Source organism: Mus caroli, unplaced genomic scaffold (assembly GCF_978045245.1).
Source record: "Mus caroli unplaced genomic scaffold, Mus_caroli_1 scaffold_13, whole genome shotgun sequence".
NCBI lineage: Eukaryota > Metazoa > Chordata > Mammalia > Rodentia > Muridae > Mus > Mus caroli.
Genome location: NW_028227268.1, coordinates 4,749,507 through 4,771,334, shown reverse-complemented (window position 1 = coordinate 4,771,334; position 21,828 = coordinate 4,749,507). Strand labels below are relative to the sequence as shown.

Genomic DNA, 21,828 nt, shown 5'->3' with positions numbered 1-21,828 from the left:
AAGCCACCAGCTTGCTTCCTTCTTTCCTCCCTCCCTCCCTCCCTCCCTCCCTCCCTCCCTCCCTCCCTCCCTCCCTTCCTCCCTCCCTTTCTTCCTTCCATCCCTCCCTCCTTCCCTCTCTCCCTTCCTCCTTCCTTCCCTCCCTCCTCCTCTCTCTCCTTTCCTCCCCCTCTCTCTTTCCTTCTTTTCTTTCTTCCCTTCTTTCTTAACTACAACCCCCCCCCCCCCCAGCCACCAGGTGAATGCAGACTGGCTCTTTCATTTTCACACATCAGGCCTGGTACAGCAGAAGGTGGATCTCGAAAGCCAGGTCTGGTCAGAGAAATTGGGCTTTGGGACAGGATAGGAACCCTTCTCTAACCTGAGGAACACGTCCTTGGACATCATCAGGTCAGGCTGGGGCATGCAGCTCTCTTACTTACCTCTCTGCTGGTATTTAAATGAGAGAGGCAAGCTCCTGCAAACAGCTGTGCTGGAGCCAGCTGTCAGGAGTGGGGCTGGCTGGGAGGGGGTGCACGAGTGCATGTGGGTGCGACTGTCTGTCTGTCTGTCTGTCCCACTTGTGTGTTCTTTGTCTCTGACCCACTTCCCAGCCCTGCCAGCTGTCTCCGGTAGCTCACAGGCCCTCCTTCCCATCCAGCTTGGCTTTCTGTCTGGGGTGGCCAGGTGAACCCTGCTGCTGAACTGCGGGCAGGGGCAGGTGCTACCTTGCAGACCCAGGTTGTCGCAGCTAAGTCCCTGCTAGGCACCACTGTCATGGTGTCTGGTTTGCCTTTCTCGTCTGCCTGGTTCTCGAGGTTCTCGAGTGTGATGGCAATCTCAGTCAGTTTGGCAGTAGGGAGTAGGGGTACCTGGGGCCCCGAGCCTAGGGTCTGCAGTGACAGCCTCTGTCTGCTTCAATCCAGAATTGCATCTGTGAAATAGGAGCTCTGGTCTCCCATCAAGCTGTGTAGCAGGGGGGTTGGAGCCTTTTTACAGAAGCCTCAGTGGACATGAGGACAGAGCCCACTCCACAGTCCTGGACAAGACATCTTCCTTTCTGTGCCCCAGTTTCCCATCCGCTGTGAAAGTGGACAGATTTTCCTGGCTCTACTTTAGGCCTAAAGGGACCACATTGTCCCCTATCTGGTGTTCGTTATTACAAGACAGAAAAATGAAGATCTGGAAACGGAAAGGGAGGCATGGTTTTTTTGTTTTCTTTCTTTAATTAAAAAAGTGTTTCGAGTTTCTCGTCTTCCTTCTATGAACTTATCACCTGTGTCACACACACACACACACACACACACACACACACGAGTCTGAGGATTGAGAGTGTGTGGGAAGTACCCAGCCAGTGCTGACTTGAGAGATTTGGGGATACTGGGCCGGCAGCAGTACAGAGAGGACAATGGGTTAGCCAGGCTCTTGCTCCCTGGATGGTGACTGTCAGCCGGAGGAAGCTGGCAGTGGCTTGGAGGATGGGCGTGTGTGCTGCGCTGTGAGGAGTTTCCTGCAGTAGGGACATGAAGCCAATTTCTTTTTCCCTATTCAGGCTCTGGCTGTGGGCCTTGGGCAGTTTTGGAGACCTTGTGACTCACATGCACTCTTTGTCCCTGGCAGCCCCGCAGGTAGCTTAGTCCTGGGTGTCCTTCAGTCTGTGGTTGCCTGGGGACTTAGCTATTGGGGGCAGTGGCAGCTGAAGCTGGACATTGTCCTTGGGTGACTGCTGGGAAGCCGGGGATAGGGCGGGCTGCTGGGCTGGCAGCTCTGGGGTACTTTCAGGGAGGGCTATTTCCAGAATAGTGTGGCCCACGTGGTTTACATCTTATAGGATTACAGGAGGTAGGTGAGGAAACTGAGGCTTGTGAACCCACAGAAGGGGGGTCCCCAAATGCCACCCCTCAGAAAGATCCTGGGTGTCCAGGTCCTCCCTTCTCTGACTGGGGCTGATGGTCTACGCTTTATGTTTTGGGGGCTGTTCTGATGAATGGTTGGAGCAGCCAAATGCCCATCTAGAATCAGAAGATTAGAACTTAGAGAATTCAAGAAAAAGGTCTCAGGAATGTGGGCAGTCTTGGTCACCCTGCTACCTGGAGAAGCAGAAGGCAGTGCCACTGTTGGGAGTGAGATCTGTTATGCATGCCGTCACAGCAGCATGGAAGGATGTTTGTCAAGATTCTGACAGAGGTTATCTGTCTTGTGGGATTATATTTCCTTCTTTTTTCTTCACATTTTCTGCCTCGTGCTTAGATGGTGTTTATAGTCAGGAAAAAGGCCGTAGCTGTTATTTTTAAAGTTAATTTTCAAAAGGAAAAATAGCTTTACTCAAACTTCTCTTTCCATTTGGAGATCGAGGGCTCAGAGGTCTGAGAAGGGAGTCCAGTCCCAAGTAGCGAAGCCAGGGTGCCAGAGACGGGCGTGACCCTGCCAGGCCCGACCCTGCCAGGCCTGATCCTGCCAGTTCAGGGTTAAGTGCAGCGCGGTGTGCTTCACCTTTGTCCAGCAGTGAGGGCTGCTGGGAGTCACCTCTGCAGGCATAGTTTGTACCACAAGGAATGTGGTCAGAGTTAACATCTTCCATTTTGGCCTGGGAGAGTGTGCAGGGCTGACCCTCTGTGTCCGTCTCTGCTGAGCCTGTGTTGAACTCCACAGTTGCTGGACCAGGTTAGTTCAGGAGCAAGAAGCCGCCTGAGCTGGTTGTAGATATTTGTGTTTTGCTAGGAAATGGAAGGGCCTTTCCACACACACACCACAGACCACACATTTACAACACACACCACACTACACCAAACATACACCATAAACACAGAGAGACACAGACATAGATACACACACATACACACACCACATACACAGAAACAAGAACATACCACTTGTGTGTCACACACACATACACATACACATACCATACAGAGACACACAGACAGACAGACAGACAGACACACGTACCACACAGTCAGACATACACCACACATACACACACACACCACATACACAGAGAGACAGAACATACCACATGTATGTCACACACACACCACACACACATACAGAGACACACAGACAGACAGACATACCACACACAGACAGACATACACCACACATACATACACACACCACACACACATACAGGGACACACAGATAGATAGACAGACACAAATATCACACAGACAGACACACATACCACATGCAACACACACATACAGATACAGCACACACATGCACACACACCCACCACCCAAACAGATAGACACAAACACAGACACACATGTACCACACAGACAGACACACATCAGACACAGAGACACACAAACACACACCACAGACCACACACCACACACACATACCAGCTCTGGGCAGTTCACAGATGGCAGAGGAGGAATGAGGCTGAAACTTCAGGGTTTTTTTAGCTGAGAAAAGAATGGGCCAGCAGGCCTGAGACCACAAGGAACTCCACAAACAGTGCACCCATCCTCCAGTCTTCCTTCCTGTCTCCACACCTCCCCAACACCCCCTTGGGGGGGGCTTCAGGCTGGTGGGCCTGGTCCCTGCTGAGGCAGAAACTCCAAGGCAGTGTCTGGGAGGAGGCTTCTTGCAGCCTCACATCCCCAGGTCCCCAGCTGCTTGGTGCCTGACAGGTCAGAGGTCAGGGGCTAAACTGCTGGGCTCTGGGCTGTGGACTGGAGGTCCTGGCTCAGCCAGATGCCTCTCTGGCACCTAAGGTTAGTATTTACTGTAAACAGCTCTTCAGTGTTTCTGTTATTAGTGTAAACAGATTGAGGGGCCCTCTGTGCTGTGCTTGAGGCCTGGGTGAGGTGCATCACGAGAGGTGGGTCAGGTGCTGAGGTGCTTTGCTGCCTGCACAGAAGAGGGGAGACTCTGCTAGGGAGCCAGGGATAATGAGTCCCTCTCCCGCCCATATTAGGGGCATAGTGCCCGCCTGTGGGGAGAGGAGAGGTCTTGTCTCAACAGAGGGACATTCTCCTGAAACCTTCGGTGTCGGATGATGGAATACTCAGGAAGACAGTTGGGAGCCTCAGAGCGGAGCTGGGACTGATTGAGTGTTGAGGCCGAGCAGACAGACAGAACAAATGCGTGAGACACAGGCCAGGCCGGATCGGATCGGTCCCGGGAGACCTAAGAAAAGGTCAGCAGCAGGGATTGCAGGTGCTTGGGTCTGCTGGGCCAGAAACAGCACTGGAAGCCACAAGTGCAGCTTCAGGGCTCTGTGGGGCAGGGTCCTCACCACTGAGAGGGAAAGCCTGTCACAGAAATCTGTCCTCTTCCAGTCACGGTGGCCCTAGATGGCCTTGCTGTGTAGGCGTGTCCTCCGCCTTTGCTTCAGTCTCTGCCTCCCTCCCGCCCTCTCTCCCTTGGTTCCTTTCCTGTATGTACTTGCATGTGTGTGCATGTACATGCCTCTGCTGTGTTAGAGGAAAGCCTGTGATAGCTGGTTCTCTCTACCATGCAGGACCTGGGAATCAAACTCAGGTCCTCAGGCTTAGCAGCAAGCCCCTTTACCCACGGAGCCCTCTCAGCAGCCCTTATTCTTCTTTTCTGTCTGCCTGCTCTAAACCCAGGATGATATTATCTTGAGATCCCTAAAGGCTCTTGCAAAGGCCTTCCTGGATACCTAGGATTCTGATCTCTGCGGGATGTATTGAGCCATAGCCGACTGTGGTGGTGGTGAGTGGTGACGGTGGTGGTAGTGGCATCAAGAAACTGGATGTCCCTGGTTGTATGTCTTGAGTGACTGCTTGCTTCCATGTCTGTTTGATAAGCATGGCACAGTTCCTGTTTCTTGGCTGTTTGATGGGCTGCACGTTGGGAGAAGCAAAAGGTCCAAGGCTCTGTCCCCTATACCCCTGCTTCCTGTATCACTGACTCTGACGTGGTCCAAGTCTCGAAGTGGGCGAACAAGGTAGTGGATCAGTTGTGGTGGACCTGAGAGCTGGACATTTGGTGAGAGACTTTAGCCGCCTCCTGCGCCTGTCATGTGGAAGGATGCTCTCCAGGTGAACCCACCTTCTCTCTTCCTTCCCTTTGTCCCCTCTCCCAGAGCTGCTTCCCTGTAGACCCCTCTGGTCCCAGCTCTTCCTCCCTTCCCTGAGCCCCGGCCCTACCCGAGAGCTGGTAAGTGTGGAGAACCTAGACTATGGCCAGCTGGCACAAGGTTCCAAGCTGCTTAAGTTCAAGGGTGCTTCGTGGAGTAGCAGCTGCTTTGCTGACAAAGGGGAACCCCAGGGAGTCACAGACAGGAGAGTCCTCCTCTCCTCACAGCAAGCCCTGAGTAGCTTCTTCTAGAATTTTCTCAGCGTCCAGCTATGAGAACAGTGTTCCGTGAACCTCCTTTGCCAAGTCTTTGAGGCTAAACAGAGAATAAGCCAACGCCATTCTCAGGCTCAGTGGAACCTAAGCAAGGCGGACCAGGCCCAGGCAGAGCAGTGTGGTCCCTGAGGCTCTGTCCCCACCTCCAGGCAGCTGGGTGAACATTGGGTCTGACTGTCAAGAACTGGCCTCTGACCCCTCTCCTGGCTCCTGGGTGCTGCTCTGACCGGAGCCTGAACTCTGCCCCCTGGGGTCACTGTGCCCTGTAATTAGGCCATAGCTCATATCTGCCTGGGCCTCAGGCCACAGCACAGCTCCATCTGGCACTCCAAGATGGCTCGTGTGATTAATGGAGGGCCCCACTGGGCCGAGTGGCCCCTGGTATTAAATGCCGCTTCTTCTTTATTTTTTTCTTGCCACTTTTAAAGTGCCTTTGAGATTTTTCCCATGGTGTGTAGAGGGAGGGGGGGGAGGGTATCTCTCTACTCAGGCAGGTCAGGACTGGTCACTATGCATGTACTAATGACTGGGTTTATGATGGAGGAGAGAATAACTGAGCCAGGGAACTGAATCCTGAGAACTGACCCGTGCCTAGCAACTCTGCTCCGTGCTGAGAAGACACTCACCCACGTCTTTCTCAGGAGCTCTGGGTCTTCCTGGTCCCCAGGAAAGCACCCAGGCTTACCATGCTGGGTGGGGAGGGAGGTCCCAGACAGGCCTGCTGCATCCTATCGGCAGGCTGCCTGACAAGGTTTCATGGAGACTTCAGCTGGAGGATCATGGGAAATGGGTCCCGTGAGAAGCTTCAGAATATGGGAGAGCCTTGTTTGGGGAGTCGGGGACCTTCTGTCGAGTTAGATGGTGGGGAGCAAATAGGAGATAAACCAAGAAGGTCAGTTGGGTATGCTGGGTGTTGGCCTCAAGTTGGACTCTTGGCTTTCTGTCCCACTGGGACAACTAGGAAACTTTGCCTCCTTGCCTGGGGCTTCTGACCTTCACAGTCTGGGTGACAAGGGCTGCAGGCTAAGTTCTTTTCTTTTTTTCTTTTTCTTTTCTTTCTTCTTCTTTTCTTTCTTTCTTTCTTCTTTTGAAGTCTTCAGCCTCCCACCTTCATCAGCTGCCATTTAATTGGGAACCTTTAACCTAAGGGGACTCAAAGTTCACATGATCCCCTCCCCTCCCCAAGGCCAGGAGCATCCAGACCTTCCTCCAGGGACCTGTCTGAGTCTGTATCCATTGCGTATCCACGTCTGGATGTATGTGGTGGCATAAGCCCATATTCCAATCGCTTGGGAAGTAGAGTCAGGAGGTATGGATTCAAAGCCAGCCTTAGCTGCAGAGTGAGTTTGAGGGCAGCCTGGCAATGTAAGACCCTGCCTGATAAACAAAACACAAAATCAAAATACTTCTGGGTCCATCTCTGCGCAGTGTTAGGGAGAGAAGCCTCCTCTACCCTGTGGCCTTCCCGCCCCAAACCAGGAAGCTCTTCCTCATATCTGCCCGACATCTTCACAATTTAGGCCAGTTTCTTCAGCAACTGATGATTCCAGGTGTGTTCAGGTCCCATGGCTGTAATTTAGCCGAGAAGAAAAGGAGTCAGCCTCCTGAAATGTTTATGGCTAGTGTGGAATGACCCTGGGGCTCCAAGCAGGAGGGGGCCACGGTGGGAGGTTGGAGGCAGGAATCTAAAACTTACACAAAGAGGGCCTTCACTGGGCTAGCCTCCTTGAGGGGCAGCAGGCTTTGGAAGAAGAAAGTAGGAGGCCCACAGAGGTGGGTGTAGGCTCAGGTCTCCCACAGAGGCGGGTGTAGGCTCAGGTCCCCATCAGGTCTGGATAGAGGCTTCTTATATGCCCGTCTGATGGGTTTGTGGCATAGTGAGGCTTCCTGACCCTGTATGTGGCTACCTGAAGTCCTTTTCTTATGTGTGTGTGTGTGTGAGCTGGGGCTTCCAGACTGCACATGAGGACGGTTTGACAAAGAGGGGACCTCATCTCCGCCTCGCTGATGTGCACAGTGCTGGGTAAGGCGAAGCTGAATTGGAGTGTGGTGGGCTGAGAGAGAGAGGAGCAGGAAGCCCGTTTGTGGCAGCGTCCCTTCTCCGGACTCCAGAGCCAGGATTGAGAGATGGCTTCAGAGTAGACAGAAAGCCATGAAGCCCAACAGGATGGCACGGCAGGCACAAGTCCCCTCCTCCTCCTCCTCCTCGTTCTCCTCCTCCTCCTCCTCTTCCACTCTCTTGCCTTTTCTTTCCCTCCCCTTCTCTGTGGTGACAGAGCTCTTGCTGTGCAGGGTCTCACACAGGCTCCACCATGGAGCCTTACCCAAGCCTGCTGGTCCCTTTTCCAGGATCGAAGGGGACCTTGGTTCCTGGGGCTGCTATGCCAGATATGGTGGGGCTTCCCACCCTTACACTCTAAGGATTCTCTCAGAGCTGTGCAGAACGGCAGTTCCAACTCAAGGTGTCTGTGGCGTAACTACCTTCTCCAGGCCCCGAGGGAGGGAAGGATGATCTGTCCTGTGCCTCTTCTGGCTTTGGTGGCTGTCGGCGTCTTCGGCTTGCACACCCATCCCTGACGCGCATCTGTGACGGCCTTCACGTGTCTGTCTGTGTGTTTTATCAGTTTTATCTCTCTCCACCTTCCATGACATTTGTCACGGGTTCGGGGCCCACTCTAACCCAGGATAATCCTTCAGAGCCTCGCTTTAATCATAACTGGAGAAATTCTTACTAAATAGGGCCACAGTTCTAGGTTGTGGGAGCCAGTGTCTAAATGTGTCACCTGGGTGGACACTGCCTCTCTCTCTGTGCCTGGCCACCCAAAGTAGGTAGGTGGATTTGGGGAGCCACTGTGACAGGGTCTGAGTGGATTCCAGATGGGTGAGCCTGTTGCTGTCTGGACCCAGGTGCCGCTTGCTTCATCTCACCCTTGGTAGATTTTCCCAAGGAGAAACCAACACAGTGAAGTTGGGGACAGGTTGCCTAGGAAGAAGCCAGTGGTAGAGGACTTGTCTAGCAGGCCAGTAAAAACCCCAGTTGTCTGGGACCCTGAGCATAAGGTCTTGACCACCCACCACCCACAACTGCCCGTGGGCTGCCCGTATCCTGCTTTGAGGGACCAGGCTCTCCAAGGTTTGCTTCTGGGAGGAGCAGGCACTTGTATTGTGTGCTGAGCTGAAATCCTGTGCCCAGCTCCTCTGCGCTCCTCCATGCCTTTGTTCTTTGTTTTTCTTCTTCTTATCACAGAGACCCAGCGGCAGCGAAGGGGTGTTTCTGACCTCCTTAACACCATCATTGCAGAGTGTACCCAGCCTGCCTTTGGCATGTGATAGGGGAACTCGAGGGCCCAGAATGACCTTGGCAGAGAAAGAAGTCTCTTTCTAAAGTCACCAGAAAGTACCATACAGAGCCAGGCTCTGTGGTACATATGCTGGAGGGGCTGAGGTAGGAGGACCACTGAGAGTTTGAGGTCAGCTTGGGCTATATACAGTGTGAGCCTCTGTCTCAGTGAAGCAAGAGAGAAGAGGAAGCGAAAAGGGTGGAGGGGGAGGGGGAGACAGCACAGAGTGACCCCTTTGCTTCAGCAGAATGGCCTCCTTTGGCTTTGTCCTTGGAACCCCAAATCTCCTGGCAGAATCACTTCCCAGGGATACTGGTTGTACCTCTTCGTAGGGTTGGGTGAATGGAAGCTTCTAGCCTTCTCCTCACCCAGAGATGCCAGATAGTTCATGCTGGGTTTCCAAAGGCAGGCAGAGAGGATCATGGGACAGGACTCTATGGGCAGTGACCTCGGTGTCATGATCCCGGGCCACCATCTGTGGGCCACATGTACAGGGTAGCCGGATCCCTTAGCTGCCGGGCTGGAGCCCTGGGCAGAGGTGCTTTTTCTTCTAGGGTCTGTCTGTTGGGCCCAGCAGGGCTTGGATCTGAGGAAGTGCAGCAGGGAGGGGGGAGGGGAGGCCCTCCTGAGGTGTCAGCCCCTGCTTTCTCACTTTCCTTCCTAGACTCCTGGTGGGCTTGAGGTGTCCCGCTGGCACTGTCCTAGGAGGAAGAACTCCCTGTCTTCATTTGGACTTGGCCTGGCTTTGTTGTTAAATAACCACGTGGTTGTTGGTAGGGACGGCTGTTTACGGAAGTCCGGTACAGGCTCCACTCACTGGGACTAATTTTAAGTTCTTCCTTTGGGACTGCTGTGCTTCCTGAAGGGACATCCCTCCCCATGTCACCCATCTGTATCCTCCTCCTGTCCTAAGCCTGCTCCCCACCCCCTACCTACTGCCCTACCCCCCCTCCCCCAGCAGTCCAGGCCTCCGAAAGTAGCTCCTGAGACAGGGATCCAAGGGGAGATGGTCACTAGGGTCCCTGTGTTGGGATAGGACAGAGGGGACAAGGACATGAAAGGCAACAGAGTCCAGTGTGTCCTGAGGAGCCCTGAGGATGGCAAACTGGTCCCCAGAGAAGTCCTGCCTAGGAATGCTCAGAGAGCTGTGGTGTTGATATTCCAGTTTGGTGAGGGCTAGGATGTGGCTTCTTTCTGGTCCCAGGCAGAGGCAGAGCCAGGCTACCTAAGATGAGGTAAAGCCCTGCGGGGTGCATGAGCCTTCCTGGGAGAGGTGGGCCACCTGTGGAGACACTCAACAGATGGTTGATTAGACAACGGCAGTGTTGGATCACCTCCACTGCCACTGTCATCACATCACATGTGTGGCCGCCCCCATGCCACCACACCACTGTCACACACAGTGAGGTTTGGTGTTCCAGGATACAGAAGCTCACTGTGATCCCAGCACTGTTTGGTTTGCATCTACAGGGGCCAGCCTTGAATGACCCCAAGGTCAGCTAGGGAAGGCCTGGGACCCTTGCTCTACAGGGTTTCCAGTCTCTGCAGGGTGGGAGTTGCTGCCTCCAGTTCGGGCTGAGTAGGAGGCGAAGGCCTGGCAGCCAGACCCAGCACTGCCAAGGCCAAGGCTTTGCCCGCTGCCCTGCCCCACTCTTTCCCAGAGTAAGGATCTGGGCCTAAGGCCCAGTTCTCAAAGGAGCCTGAGAGCAGGGCAGGACAGTTTCGGTGGGGGAGCCCACTGGTTCACTGCCCACCAGCTCCTCTTGATACAGGTGCATGGTTACCGGTGGGTGGAGTGCTTTCCTCTGTGACGCCATCTGTCCTGTGTGTGCCCTGAGTGGTGGACTCTGCCTTCCACGTGGCTGGTGTATGCTGCAGCTCCTGGGGAGAAGTCTGACCTGGGTAACTCAGAGCCTGAGTTCCATGCTGTTCCCTCCCGTGGGGCTGTGCACCGTGCTGTGTTGGCCTCGGACTTTCCACTTCCTTGCAGGATAGTGGTCTCAGGCCGGGCCAGGGCTGTGCAGCTTTCCCTGGTCTCCCCTCCCAGAGCAGGCCCAGCACAATCCGTGCACCAGGAAGTAAGTGTTCGATCCGGTTTCAGGAGCCAGGAAAGGTTCAGAGGTTCCTGAAGCCTGCAGTCAGAGCAGGAGCCTTAACAATGGCTCCTTGTGCTTGCTACATTCCTCCTTAAACAGGCCCAGACCGAGGCTGCTCGGACTTGGGCCCCCCACGGGTTCTGGGGAAGGAGGGTTTGCAGCTGGAAGGAGGCTGCTGGCCTTTTTGTGTCTAGCAGCTGAGGCAAGGTGCTGGAGGGACAAGGGGAGGGCTTGTGCTTTGGGAAAGGAGTAAGCTGGGAGGTGTGTGTTCTCTTGCAAAGTCCTCTGGGAACCCCCAGAGCTTCCCTAGCAAGGCGAGACTTTGATATTGTAACCCGTGTGACGTCACACGTGGGGGGCCTGTGTTCCTCTTAATTGTGTCTCCTTATTTCTTTTTTGAGACAGGGTCTCTCACTGAACCTGGAGTTTGCCGGTTCAGCTAGACTGGCTGGCCAAAGGCTCCATCCTCCTGTGTCTGCACACCGGTACGGGAGTTAGAGATGCCGGCCACCACCCCTGGCTTTCACATGGTTTCTGGGGATTATAACTTGAGTCCTCATGCATATCAAGCAAGAGCTTTCCCCTGCTGGGCCGGGGGCCAGATGGGAGAACTCACCTTCTCACTCGTGCTATGCTTGAGGCAACGACTCTCACTCTCATTGTCTCAGTCTAGGGTCCTGGAAGTCTCAGTGACCCACATTGGTCACCGATGCATTAGGCCGGGTCAGGAGGAGTTGATTGAAGAGCACCCACTGCCATTCCATCTACAGAGTCCTTCCTGAGAGGCGCAAGTGCCTGTGTGCCAGCAAACTGTGCTTGTGCCCATGATGGGGAGTTAGGACCCTATGTATGTGGCTTGTATCCTGCTATTTTTACTAAATGTTCTCAGCATTTCTCATCTTCCACAATATGATTCCTATTTATGAGACTCTGGCCTGTAAATCCGAACCGTTTTCAGAGTTTGCCATGTTCCTGCGGATATAGATGCCCTCCTACATAAATCTTCTGATTATTTCCTTGGGATGCAAATCCCAGAAGTGGGCCAGGAGCACAAGATTCCTCAAGAGCCTTTGTTTCCAGTTAGGAGAGTGGAGGCTGAGGGGGCTCAGAGAAGTAAGTGAGACTTGAGTCTGGCTTGGGTAGGGGTGGGTCAGTCCTCCATGGCATTTTGGATAAAAAATAAAGGGGGGGCCAGAGTGGTACCCCCCTGCCGTAAAGGCTGGTGGCACTGTTTTAGCTCCCAGGGGTGATGGGTGATGTGGAGACTTGTATATTTGGTATGTGATAGATCATGGTTTGGGGTGCTCACTGGGGACCTGTGCCAGGCTGCATGTCTACCTAGCCAGTCACTAGGATCTGTTGTGTAGTCGAGTCAGAGTCTCCGACAGATGCCCTGGATTGAGCAGCAGTGTGGCACATTGTCCCATCCGATTGGGGTCCATAGCAGATGTGATGACCTCACACCACTCCGAGTCCTGGATCTCCTGCATCTCCTGCCTCTCCCAGGCTGCTATATTGCAGCATTGGTGACAGGGTAGACATATCCATTCTCTCTCAGTTCTGGAGTTTAAATTCAAGGTGTCAGTAAAGCTGCACTCTATCCAGACACCCTAAAGGGGAGGCTACTTCCTGCCAGTCCCAGCTGTGGCCGGAGACACTCAGATGGCCTCTGGCTTCTAGCTCTCTGGTAATCTTACACATTTCTCATTCAAGGACACTGCTTGGTGTCCGTCCCAAATCAGAAGTATTCGTATCTTGATTATCGTTGTCGTCGTCGTAAGACTCGTTTCCCACCAGAGGGGTTAGCACTTATACAGGTCTTTTTGTGGGGGGCAGATTTCAGAACCACTGCAATAACCCTTGAAGAAAGTGGGGTGTCTTGGGCTGGGTGGGATTGAAGGCCATGCCTCCCTGCTCCTGAAGCCCATTCCCACAGTTAGAAGCCCGCACACAGCCATGCTGTTAGAAGTTAGTGAGGTTGTGGTGGTGCTGTGAGCGGCCATGTCTAGTTTTGAACACCCTCCCCGAAGCCTGTGGCCTGTGGTGTGGCAAAGAAGCATTGGGTAGTGTGGGATCCAGAAAGGCTGGGGAGAGCCTGGCTTGGGACCCGCTTCTTCTCCTGAGGAGGACAGGCACTTATCTGGGTATGGTTTTGAGCCAAGGTAGGCTCTCCTGCTGTGTACGCACACTGTATAGATAGCCAAGGACCTAGGGGCCTTGAGACTGTGAGTGTCTGAGGCCTGTGGGTGCAGTTGGTTCAGCTCATTTTGCTTTGTGCCAGCGTTCAAAATTAGCACAGAAATGTGGACTGTTGGCAGAATGCGCAGGCAGAGACCAAGGCTCCTTCGCCATCTGCTGAGAATGTGGGAGGGGGGTGGGGTGGGACCAGGTAGGGTCAGAGATGGTGAGAGGTGGGGGTGATTGTAGTTTATGATTGGCTCGGGGCCTTGTTCCCTTCTTTATCCCTCAAAAGGAAAGGGGTCCTCACAGGAATGCTCCAGTCTGGGGAGCCAGGCACCAGTTGCCTCTCCCCTCCACAGCTGTTGAATCAACACAATGTAGTCTTGCCTGTTAGGAGTGGGCCTGTGGGCTATAGGAGGAAGCTAGAGCAAGGCTGGGGGTGGGAGGAGCCTTTGGTGCCTCACCTGAGATTCTGGCCACTCCTCCCAGCCATTTGTAAGCAATTCTGCTCTAGTTGCTCTTGGGGGTGTCTGGAGAGGTTAGTGTATATATAGGCTGGTGAAATTTAACCGAGGGGGCACCATCTATGTGGCTATGGGGGCTCCATCATTTATTCTGGGTGAAACCTTCCTAGTGTGGTGACTTTGGGGACGCTCCATGCTTCTGTGGGCATCTCCTCACCTGTGCTCTGTAAAGAAGCCCAAGAAACTCACAAGTTCCCAAGGGGAAGCTTGGGAGTCATATATTAATTCCTTAGGAGACATAGTTATGTCTCCCAGGGAAGAAACTCTCACAAAACCTGTGTGTGTGTGTGTGCATGTGTGTGTGTGTGTGTGTGTGTGGAACGCTAAGAGGGTAGGTTGCTTAGACAACATGTTTTAGGGTCTCACTATCCACACCTGATCTTTAAAATGTGCATTCTGGTGGCATTTCACTGACTTGAGTTCTTCTGTGAGCAGCTCCCATCCTAGCCTCTAGTCTTCTCAAGGAAGTCTGGTACTGTAGGCCTGAGGGGAGGGGGGAGTGTTTGCATTTGGAGAAGGCTGGAAGCGGGGTGGGGGGCATGGGGCGGTGCAGGACCTATGGCCCTGGAACTGTCACTAGGGGTTGGGCCAGTTCTTGGTCCTTTCTGTTGTGGGCAGGAAGAGGGAGGACATCATGGGACCCCGTGAAACCTGGGTTCTGGGGCTGGGGGAAACCCTGCATTGTCTGGAGGCAGAGCCCGTGAATGTTCCTGCCACGTGGGCCCTTCCGGCTCTGTGCCTGCCTAACCTAAACAGCTGGTGCTCATTTCACTGGTGGCTGCAGAGACAAGAGGAGGGAGGCATCCTGGCCACCACCACCCTTCTACTCCCCTGGGAGAGGTCCACACGGTCGAGTGGAAACGCTGGGCCTCAGGGCAGGAGCAGGGTGGTCAGTGCCCTGCACAGCCTGGAGTACTAGATGGACAGGGTCACGATGGACTGACTGATGAGGTCCATCAGGGAGCGTGTGCTGAGCCTAGGGACCAGACTGTTGAGGGTTACATACAGCCTCGGCATCAGAGACGGATGCTATGGTTCCTTACTGTTGGGCCAGGGGAATAGGATTCTTTTAAAAATGTGTGCGTGTGGGGCAGAGGACTGGGGGTGGGGGGGGCGGTGCCAATGCTTTACACACTAAGCTGTCTCGCTGGCCAGGCAGAGAATAATCCCTTTTTAAAAATCTGTATGCATATGTGAGGGTGTCTTAGTGACTCTGTGTGCACCGTATGCATGCAGGAGCTTGCAGAGGTTGGAAGAAGGCATCCGATCCCCTGAAACTGGAGTTCTGTGTGGTTGTAAGCAACCGTGTGGGTGCTGGGAATCAAACCCGGGTCCTTTGTAAGAGCAGTAAGGGCTCTTAGCCTCTGAGCCAGCTCTCCAGCCCCAGGAACAGTATTCTTTATAACACAGCTGTTGAGGTATCTCGGGGGTGTCACCATGTCTTGGTGGGCTGTGCTGTGTTGGCTGATGGTGTCTGGGTGTGTGTCAGGGGAGGAGAGGAAGAAGGAGAGGAAAGCACGGGGCCATCCATCCTAAGAGGCCATCCATCCTTAGAGGGAGTGGCAGTATGGTTTGGGCTGTGGCCACAGCAGAATAAGGGAGAGGCTACCATCCTCTCAGGCCAGCATTCCAAGTGTCAGGTGTTCGGTGGGAGATCCTAGAATGGACTTGTCTCTCTTAGACTGCATGCTGGCAGAAAAGGGAGGTGGCTTCCTCGTGAGCCCCGTGACATCCTACCCCGCACACCTTTCTCTGTCCGTCCTTCTTTGCTTTTTGACCGTGTTGGGTTTTGATCCCAGTGTTTTGTGCCTTGTAGGCAAATACTGCACCACTGAGGTCTCTTGATCCTTCGCTCTTTCCGGGAAAGGTTCTCACAGAGATCCTTGAGCTGGCTTTGAACTTGGTGTGTAGCACAAACGGGCCTTGAACTTGAGATCTTTCCACAGCCTCCCAAGTAGCTGGGATTCTCCACTTCCCTTGGCCTGGCACCGTGCATACCACAGCCTCTCTCCTCTCTCTCTTCCAGCCTTAAAGAGATCGTTTGAAGTCGAGGAGATTGAGCCGCCCAACTCCACGCCACCCCGGAGGGTCCAGACCCCTCTGCTCCGAGCCACGGTGGCCAGCTCCAGCCAGAAATTCCAGGACCTGGGGGTGAAGAACTCAGAGCCCGCTGCCCGCCTTGTAGACTCCCTGAGCCAGCGCTCCCCCAAGCCTTCCCTGCGGAGGGTGGAGTTGGCAGGAGCCAAGGCGCCTGAGCCCATGTCTCGCCGCACAGAGATCTCCATCGACATCTCCTCCAAGCAGGTGGAGAGCACGGCCTCCGCTGCCGGGCCCTCACGGTTCGGCCTTAAGAGGGCCGAAGTCCTGGGCCACAAGACCCCAGAGCCTGTCCCTCGGAGGACGGAGATCACCATTGTCAAGCCTCAGGAGTCAGTGCTCCGCAGGGTGGAGACCCCTGCCTCCAAGATTCCCGAGGGCTCTGCCATGCCTGCCACAACCGATGCAGCCCCCAAGAGGGTAGAGATCCAGGTGCCCAAGCCAGCTGAGGCACCCAACTGTCCGCTCACGTCCCAGACCCTGGAGAACTCCGAGGCCCCGATGTCTCAGCTGCAGAGCAGGCTGGAGCCCAGGCCTTCCGTGGCTGAGGTCCCATATCGGAACCAGGAAGGTGAGTAGACCAGCACTGGGTCTTCAGGCTACGTACTTGAGATGGGACCTTGCTGTGAGGTTCCTAGAAGAACCTGTGTGTGTGTGTGTGTGTGTGTGTGTGTGTGTGTGTGTGTGTGTGTATGTGTGGTGTAAGACACACACTACACACTTCCATAGAAATGGAAAAAGACCTGGATGTGCCGAGCTGTGTTCCAAGGCTCAGAGCCTGCAGTTGGGAAGCACCTGTGGGTACCAAGCTCCTTTGGTGGCCACTGCCAGGCCTCTGTCATGTGATCCTGGGACTGTGAGGCCTGAGCATCTGAAGAGGAGTTGGCGCTAAAGCCATGCATGCTCACGTAGTGCTTGGAATAAGCCATGTTCTGGTGATCACTAGGTCTCTAGGTGGCCTTCTGGGAACCACAGCCTGAGTGCCGGGTGGAAGCCCAGAGTTGAGGATGCTGCAGGAGGACCGTGAGTCCTTCCGAGGAGGTTTGCACGGGAGTCCTCCCGTCCTGCTGTCTCTCTAGCCTGGCCTTCCTCCCTAGATGACTAACTTCTCACTGCTGAAGCAAAACCACCTGAGGACCTGCTTAAAGGAAGGGAAGGGTTTGTGTTGGCTCTCGGCTCCAGGGGACAGAGTCATCATGGTGTAGAAAGCCGGATGGCAGTGGCGTGCCCGAAATACGGAAGCAGAGGGTGACAATCTGCTCCCACTCCTTTAATTACTATCATTAATTGTAGCGAAATACACACAAGATGCATTGGCTGCGGTGGCGGTGCTGTTAATGGATGCAGCTCAGTGCTGCTAAGCACATCCAAGTTGTGCCACAAGTACCACCTCCAGCAATTTCCAGATCTTCCTACACCCCACACAGAAGCTCTGTTCCCCATAAAACAACTCCTTACGCCTCCTTCCTCGGGTCTGACAGCCCCGTGCTTCTTCCTGGGTGAGGCTGCAATACTCCGTTCTCTCTGGCTTGCTTCTCGAGGCCTTCACAGTGGCCTCGGTATCCATCCATACTGAACCCTGTGTCAGAACCCGGTTCCTTGAACAAACTGAATCGTGTTATAGGCGCAGTGGAACACTTTCTCCCCTGTAATGGACTTGCGCTTGTCAGGCAAGTGCTGCACCACTGAGCTGTCCCTGGTTCAGGGCGAATCAGTTCGTCCACTGATGTACATCTGGCTGGCTTCTAGCATTTGGTTCTGGTAAACAATGCTTGCGTCATGGGGATGCACGTAGCTTTTTAAGCCCCCAACCACACCCCGTTCCTTGATTCTCTAATGGTTGGTGGACTTGGGATAAGGCTGGGGCTCAGCCCTTTTAGAATGTCAGGTGTCAGACCTCAGTAAGTACTCGGGGATTCGTGAACCCTTGACGGGTCCTTCTGGGCCTGCGTCTGTGCTTCTCTCCCTGAGTCCTAAACTTGACCCGGTTGAGGTTGCCCAGACTGAGCATCCAGACCTCAGGTGGAAGGAACAAAGGCCCTGCGCACTGTTGAGCAGAGGGCCCAGTGCCCAGTGTTCCCACCACAGAGCCTGATTGATCTGGGACCTCCAAAGGCACCAGCTCCACCTCCCTCCTGAGAGATGTTCACACTGCTGAGTCAGGCAGGATGTGGTTGGAGAGATAGGCGGCTGCACCCGCCGCCCCCCCAGCTGTTGATCGCAGCTGGTGCTGGATACAAAGAAGGTGGTCCTGGTTCTGGGGCCGGGTGGGAACGTCTGCTGAAGGATGCTGTGTGTCTTCCAGTGAGGGTGCAGCTCAGACGCCGCACATGCGGTTGGGCCATAGGGACCAGTTCATAGCCTCTGTCCTTGCTAGCTTGTAGGAGGACAGTGGGTGAGAGTGAAAAAGCTCTGTGGAAACCTGTTAGGGAGGGCAGGAATTCAGTAGGCCAGGGTAAAGAAAAGTCCTGTGTGTGTGTGTGTGTGTGTGTATGTGTGTGTGTGTGTGTGTATATACATGTGCATATGTGTTTGTGTCTTGTGTATATATGTGTGTGTTGTGTGTATGTATGTGTGTGCATGTGTGTGTCTGTGTGTGTATGTATACATGTGTATGTATATGTATACATGTGCATGTGTGTGTTGTGTGTTTGTATGTATGTATGTGTGTACATGTGTGTGTCTTTGTATGTATGTATGTATGTATGTGGTATGTGTGGTGTGTGTGTCTGTGGTATGTGTATGTGTGTGGTGTGTGTGGTGTGTCTGTCTGTCTGGAAGTCAGAGGTCAACTTTGGTGTCATTCCTCAGGAGGCATCCATCTTGCTTTCTTTTTTCTTTTTCTTTTTTTCTTTTCTTTTTTTTTTTTTTTTTTTTTTTTTTGGCTTTTTTGAGACAGGGTTTCTCTGTATAGCCCTGGCTGTCCTGGAACTCACTTTGTAGACCAGGTTGGCCTTGAACTCAGAAATTCGCCTGCCTCTGCCTCCCAAGTGCTAAGATTAAAGGCGTGCACCACCACTACACCATTGCTCTCTTCGGACACACCAGAAGAGGGCATCAGATTCCATTACAGATGGTTGTGAGCCACCATGTGGTTGCTGGGAATTGAACTCAGGACTTCTGGAAGAGCAGCCAGTGCTCTTAACCACTGAGCCATCTCTCCAGCCCTTGCTTTCTTTTTCTTTGGAGGTTTCCTTTTATGTGTGTGTGTTTTGCCTGCATACATATACATGTGCACCATGGGCATACTTGGTGCTGTGGACCCCTGGAGCTGCAGTTACAGACAGTTGTAAGCTGCCATGTGGCTGCTGGGAATTGAACTTGGGCTGTCTAGAGGAATATTCAGTGTTCTAACTGCTGAGCCCTTTCTACAGCCCCCAGTTTGCTACTTTTTCCCCCAATCTTAGATATATTTGTTTTATTTCTTGTGTATGATTGATTTACCTTCATGTATGCGTGTGTGCCATGTGCATGCCTGGTGCCTGCGGAGGTCAGAAGAGGGCGTCCAATCCCCTGGATTTAGAGTTGTGGATGGTTGTAAACCACCACGTGGGTCCTGCACTGAACAAGTGCTTGCTCTCAACTTCTGTGCCATCTCTCCAGCCTGCACTGGGTGGGTACGGGGTCTCTCGCTGGGATCTGGGCTGGCCTGTTCGGCTGGCTGGGCCAGCAATCTCCCTGCGTCTTTCTGCCTCTACCTCTCCAATGCTTATGACACTTGTGGGTGCTGGGAATGAACCAGGTCCTTGTGCTTACATGGCTGTGTTTACCAGTGGCTGAACACAAGGAAGACCCTTCATGGTAGCCTAGAGCCCCCAAGATACTGGAGAGCAGGGCAGGGCAGGGCAGGAAGAAACAAGGCAAGCAGGGCCTTCCCCATGGAGGCGACTGGAAAATCTATGTGTGTCCATGGGGGCCTGCTCATCTTCCCCCCACCTACAACCTCTCCTGCGAGGTGACAGCCCATTCCCTCCTCCTCGGGCCCCCACCCATGGGGTCTCTGGTGCCCCTGCTGAGCTGCTCCTGACTGGACACCCTATAGCAGGGTCCATCCTGCTCCCTGGCTCCCCCCTCAGCTCTTCTCTGGGTTTCCACACCTTCCTTGCAAGTCCTCAACTCCGACCTCCTGACCCCTGCTTTTTCATTGTTGAACTCTTACACTCCCGTCAAATTCCTACCCATCCTTCCCCATAGGTGGACACACTCTCCCTTCCTGTACCTCTGGGCCATCTTTGCTGTTTCCTGGGTTGGGACTTATTTGCATGTGACCATTTCCCCGCTGCCGTTCTCCTTTTCCCAGTGCAGAAACAGATTTCCAGAGGACAATAAGTAGTTTTCTATGCTTCAGAATTCAGAAAATGTGAACATTAGGAAAAAAAGCTAAATTTTAACCATAAGCTCTCATCACCTTCAACATTCTGCCATACACTCTGCAGAATTCTGTCAGCACCCAACTGGAGGCTGGGGTCCTTGGGCGGGGGCCACAGCTCCAGCCGCTGTCTATGTTCATAGAGTCCCCTAAGTCAGTGACTCGGACCATAAAAATCAATGGTGGCACCCGGCAGGCTGTGACCTGGAGGTATTTTGGTGGCCGCTGTAGGCACATGCAGGGACCCCAAAGCCTCCCCCAAGGGAAGCTAATGCTTCTTGTAGCTTCTTCCCAGAGGTCCTCGTTCTCTGCGCCATATCCTTGCTTGTCCCTTCAGTGCTGGGGGCAGAGCAGAGGGGGTGAGCCGTCCTCAGAGTGCACTGGGGAGGGTCAGGGAGGAGTAAGGGGACCTAGATAGCTGACAGGGAAAGGCAGCAGAGGCTCCCTGGCCTCTGAGGTCGAAGCTCTGCTGTGTATGTTGGGTTTCCGTTGTCATGGAGCCCTTGGTGATGCTGGGATACGCGGACAGCCTGCTGGCTCAGCCCCTCCAGCCTCCCTTCTGGCACCCAGCCACACTTGGTGGCTCCCCAGACTGCCTTATAAGGAGGGTGCTGCACTTGCTTGCCACTCCCCCCCCCTTGCTGTGGTGGTACCTTGCCTTCTCTGGTGCTCATGAGGCCTGCTGAGTTCCTGGGTGTGTCCAGGCTGTACCCTTGAGCCCACTGTTCTGAGCGAACACCTCCACTCCTCAGCCTGCCCAGTTTCTGAAGCGGTCCCCTGATTTAGGGAGGTCCCTGGTTGCTTGACTGGGACTGGTGGCTGACCACCTCCCTTGTGTCCCTGGGCATTGTATCTACATCGGACCTAGGGACAGATAGGGGAGAAGCCCCACGCAGACGGTGGGATTTCAAGTCCATTGTGGCATGGAGGGGGTTAATCAGAGCGAGCGTAGGTTCCCTGAGACCCCAGTGGTGTCACAGAAGAGGGGAACTCCTGGATAGAAATGTCTGGGCTCCAAATGAGGAAGAATGTACCTGGTCCAGTCTGGGGTGGGCTTGGCATATCCCACAAGATGAGGTGTCCAGTTGGAAAGTGGGTGATTGCCATGAGAACTGGCAGGGAGATAACCCAGGCTCTGCCGAGGGCTCCATAGACAGCCTTTGTCTTTGCAGGGCACCTACAGGCTGTAGGGACCCCCCCCCCCCGACTGTCCATGGGCTGTGGCTTTCCTCAGGGTGGGTTAAGACTTACAGTGAAAGCCTGTTTATACCTCAAGAATCTCATGGGAGCCTGAGGAGCCTCTTGTATTTCTTCTGGAGGGATCTGGCCACGTCTGCAGGAAGGACATTCCTACCAGGCCACTGCGCCCGCATGGCCTTCTCTGCTCCTTGCCACAGTGGCCACCCTGTCCTGGGACTGGATGTCTTTCTCCTAAGGATGGGCCTCAGCTCTCTGAGACTCTTCCTACCTAAGGTAGAACACTGGAGGGCGGTAGGCAGAGTGGGCAGAGCAGAGGGATCTCCTTCAAGATGGAGGCAGACAGACCCTGGCTCTGGGGTCCATGCACAATCCCTCCCTGGCTGCCTACCCAGCTGTCTGCCGCCCAGCTGTCTGCAGAACTGAGGGCGCAGTGAGGAGGGGGAGCCAGGCCTCTCCACGGATCATGATCCAGCAGCTGTGGAATACCTTAAATAGAGAGGAAGACAGCTGGGCCCGCCTGCCGGGGGGGGGGGGGGCGGGTCCTCTTCCACCCCTCCAATTCTGTGGCTGAGCCTCTGACCACCCAGCGGTGCTCTGGATTGAGCCTGGCCCAGCACAGGCACTGTGTGACCCTCCCACCCCCACCTACATGGAGCAGTTGCCTAAGGAGGAGCTATGCCTCAGCCTCTAAGCCCTGGACAACTGCTGGGATCCA

At 54.1% G+C, this 21,828-nt stretch overlaps 1 protein-coding gene across 5 annotated transcripts in view; it reads left to right on the top strand.

Moving 5' to 3' along the window:
* The window catches only part of Septin9 (septin 9), a 160,132-nt gene that overhangs the window by 75,438 nt on the left and 62,866 nt on the right, over positions 1 to 21,828 (top strand). For 3 of the 5 annotated variants that reach the window (XM_021175472.2, XM_021175474.3, XM_021175473.3), the window contains one exon: positions 15,474 to 16,115. In XM_021175472.2, coding sequence (XP_021031131.1) covers positions 15,474 to 16,115 — 642 coding nt within the window. Of the gene's footprint in view, positions 1 to 2,548; positions 2,644 to 10,566; positions 10,725 to 15,473; positions 16,116 to 21,828 lie in introns of those variants that run through there. The other 2 variants (XM_029484177.2, XM_085829398.1) reach the window with 2 other exon arrangements.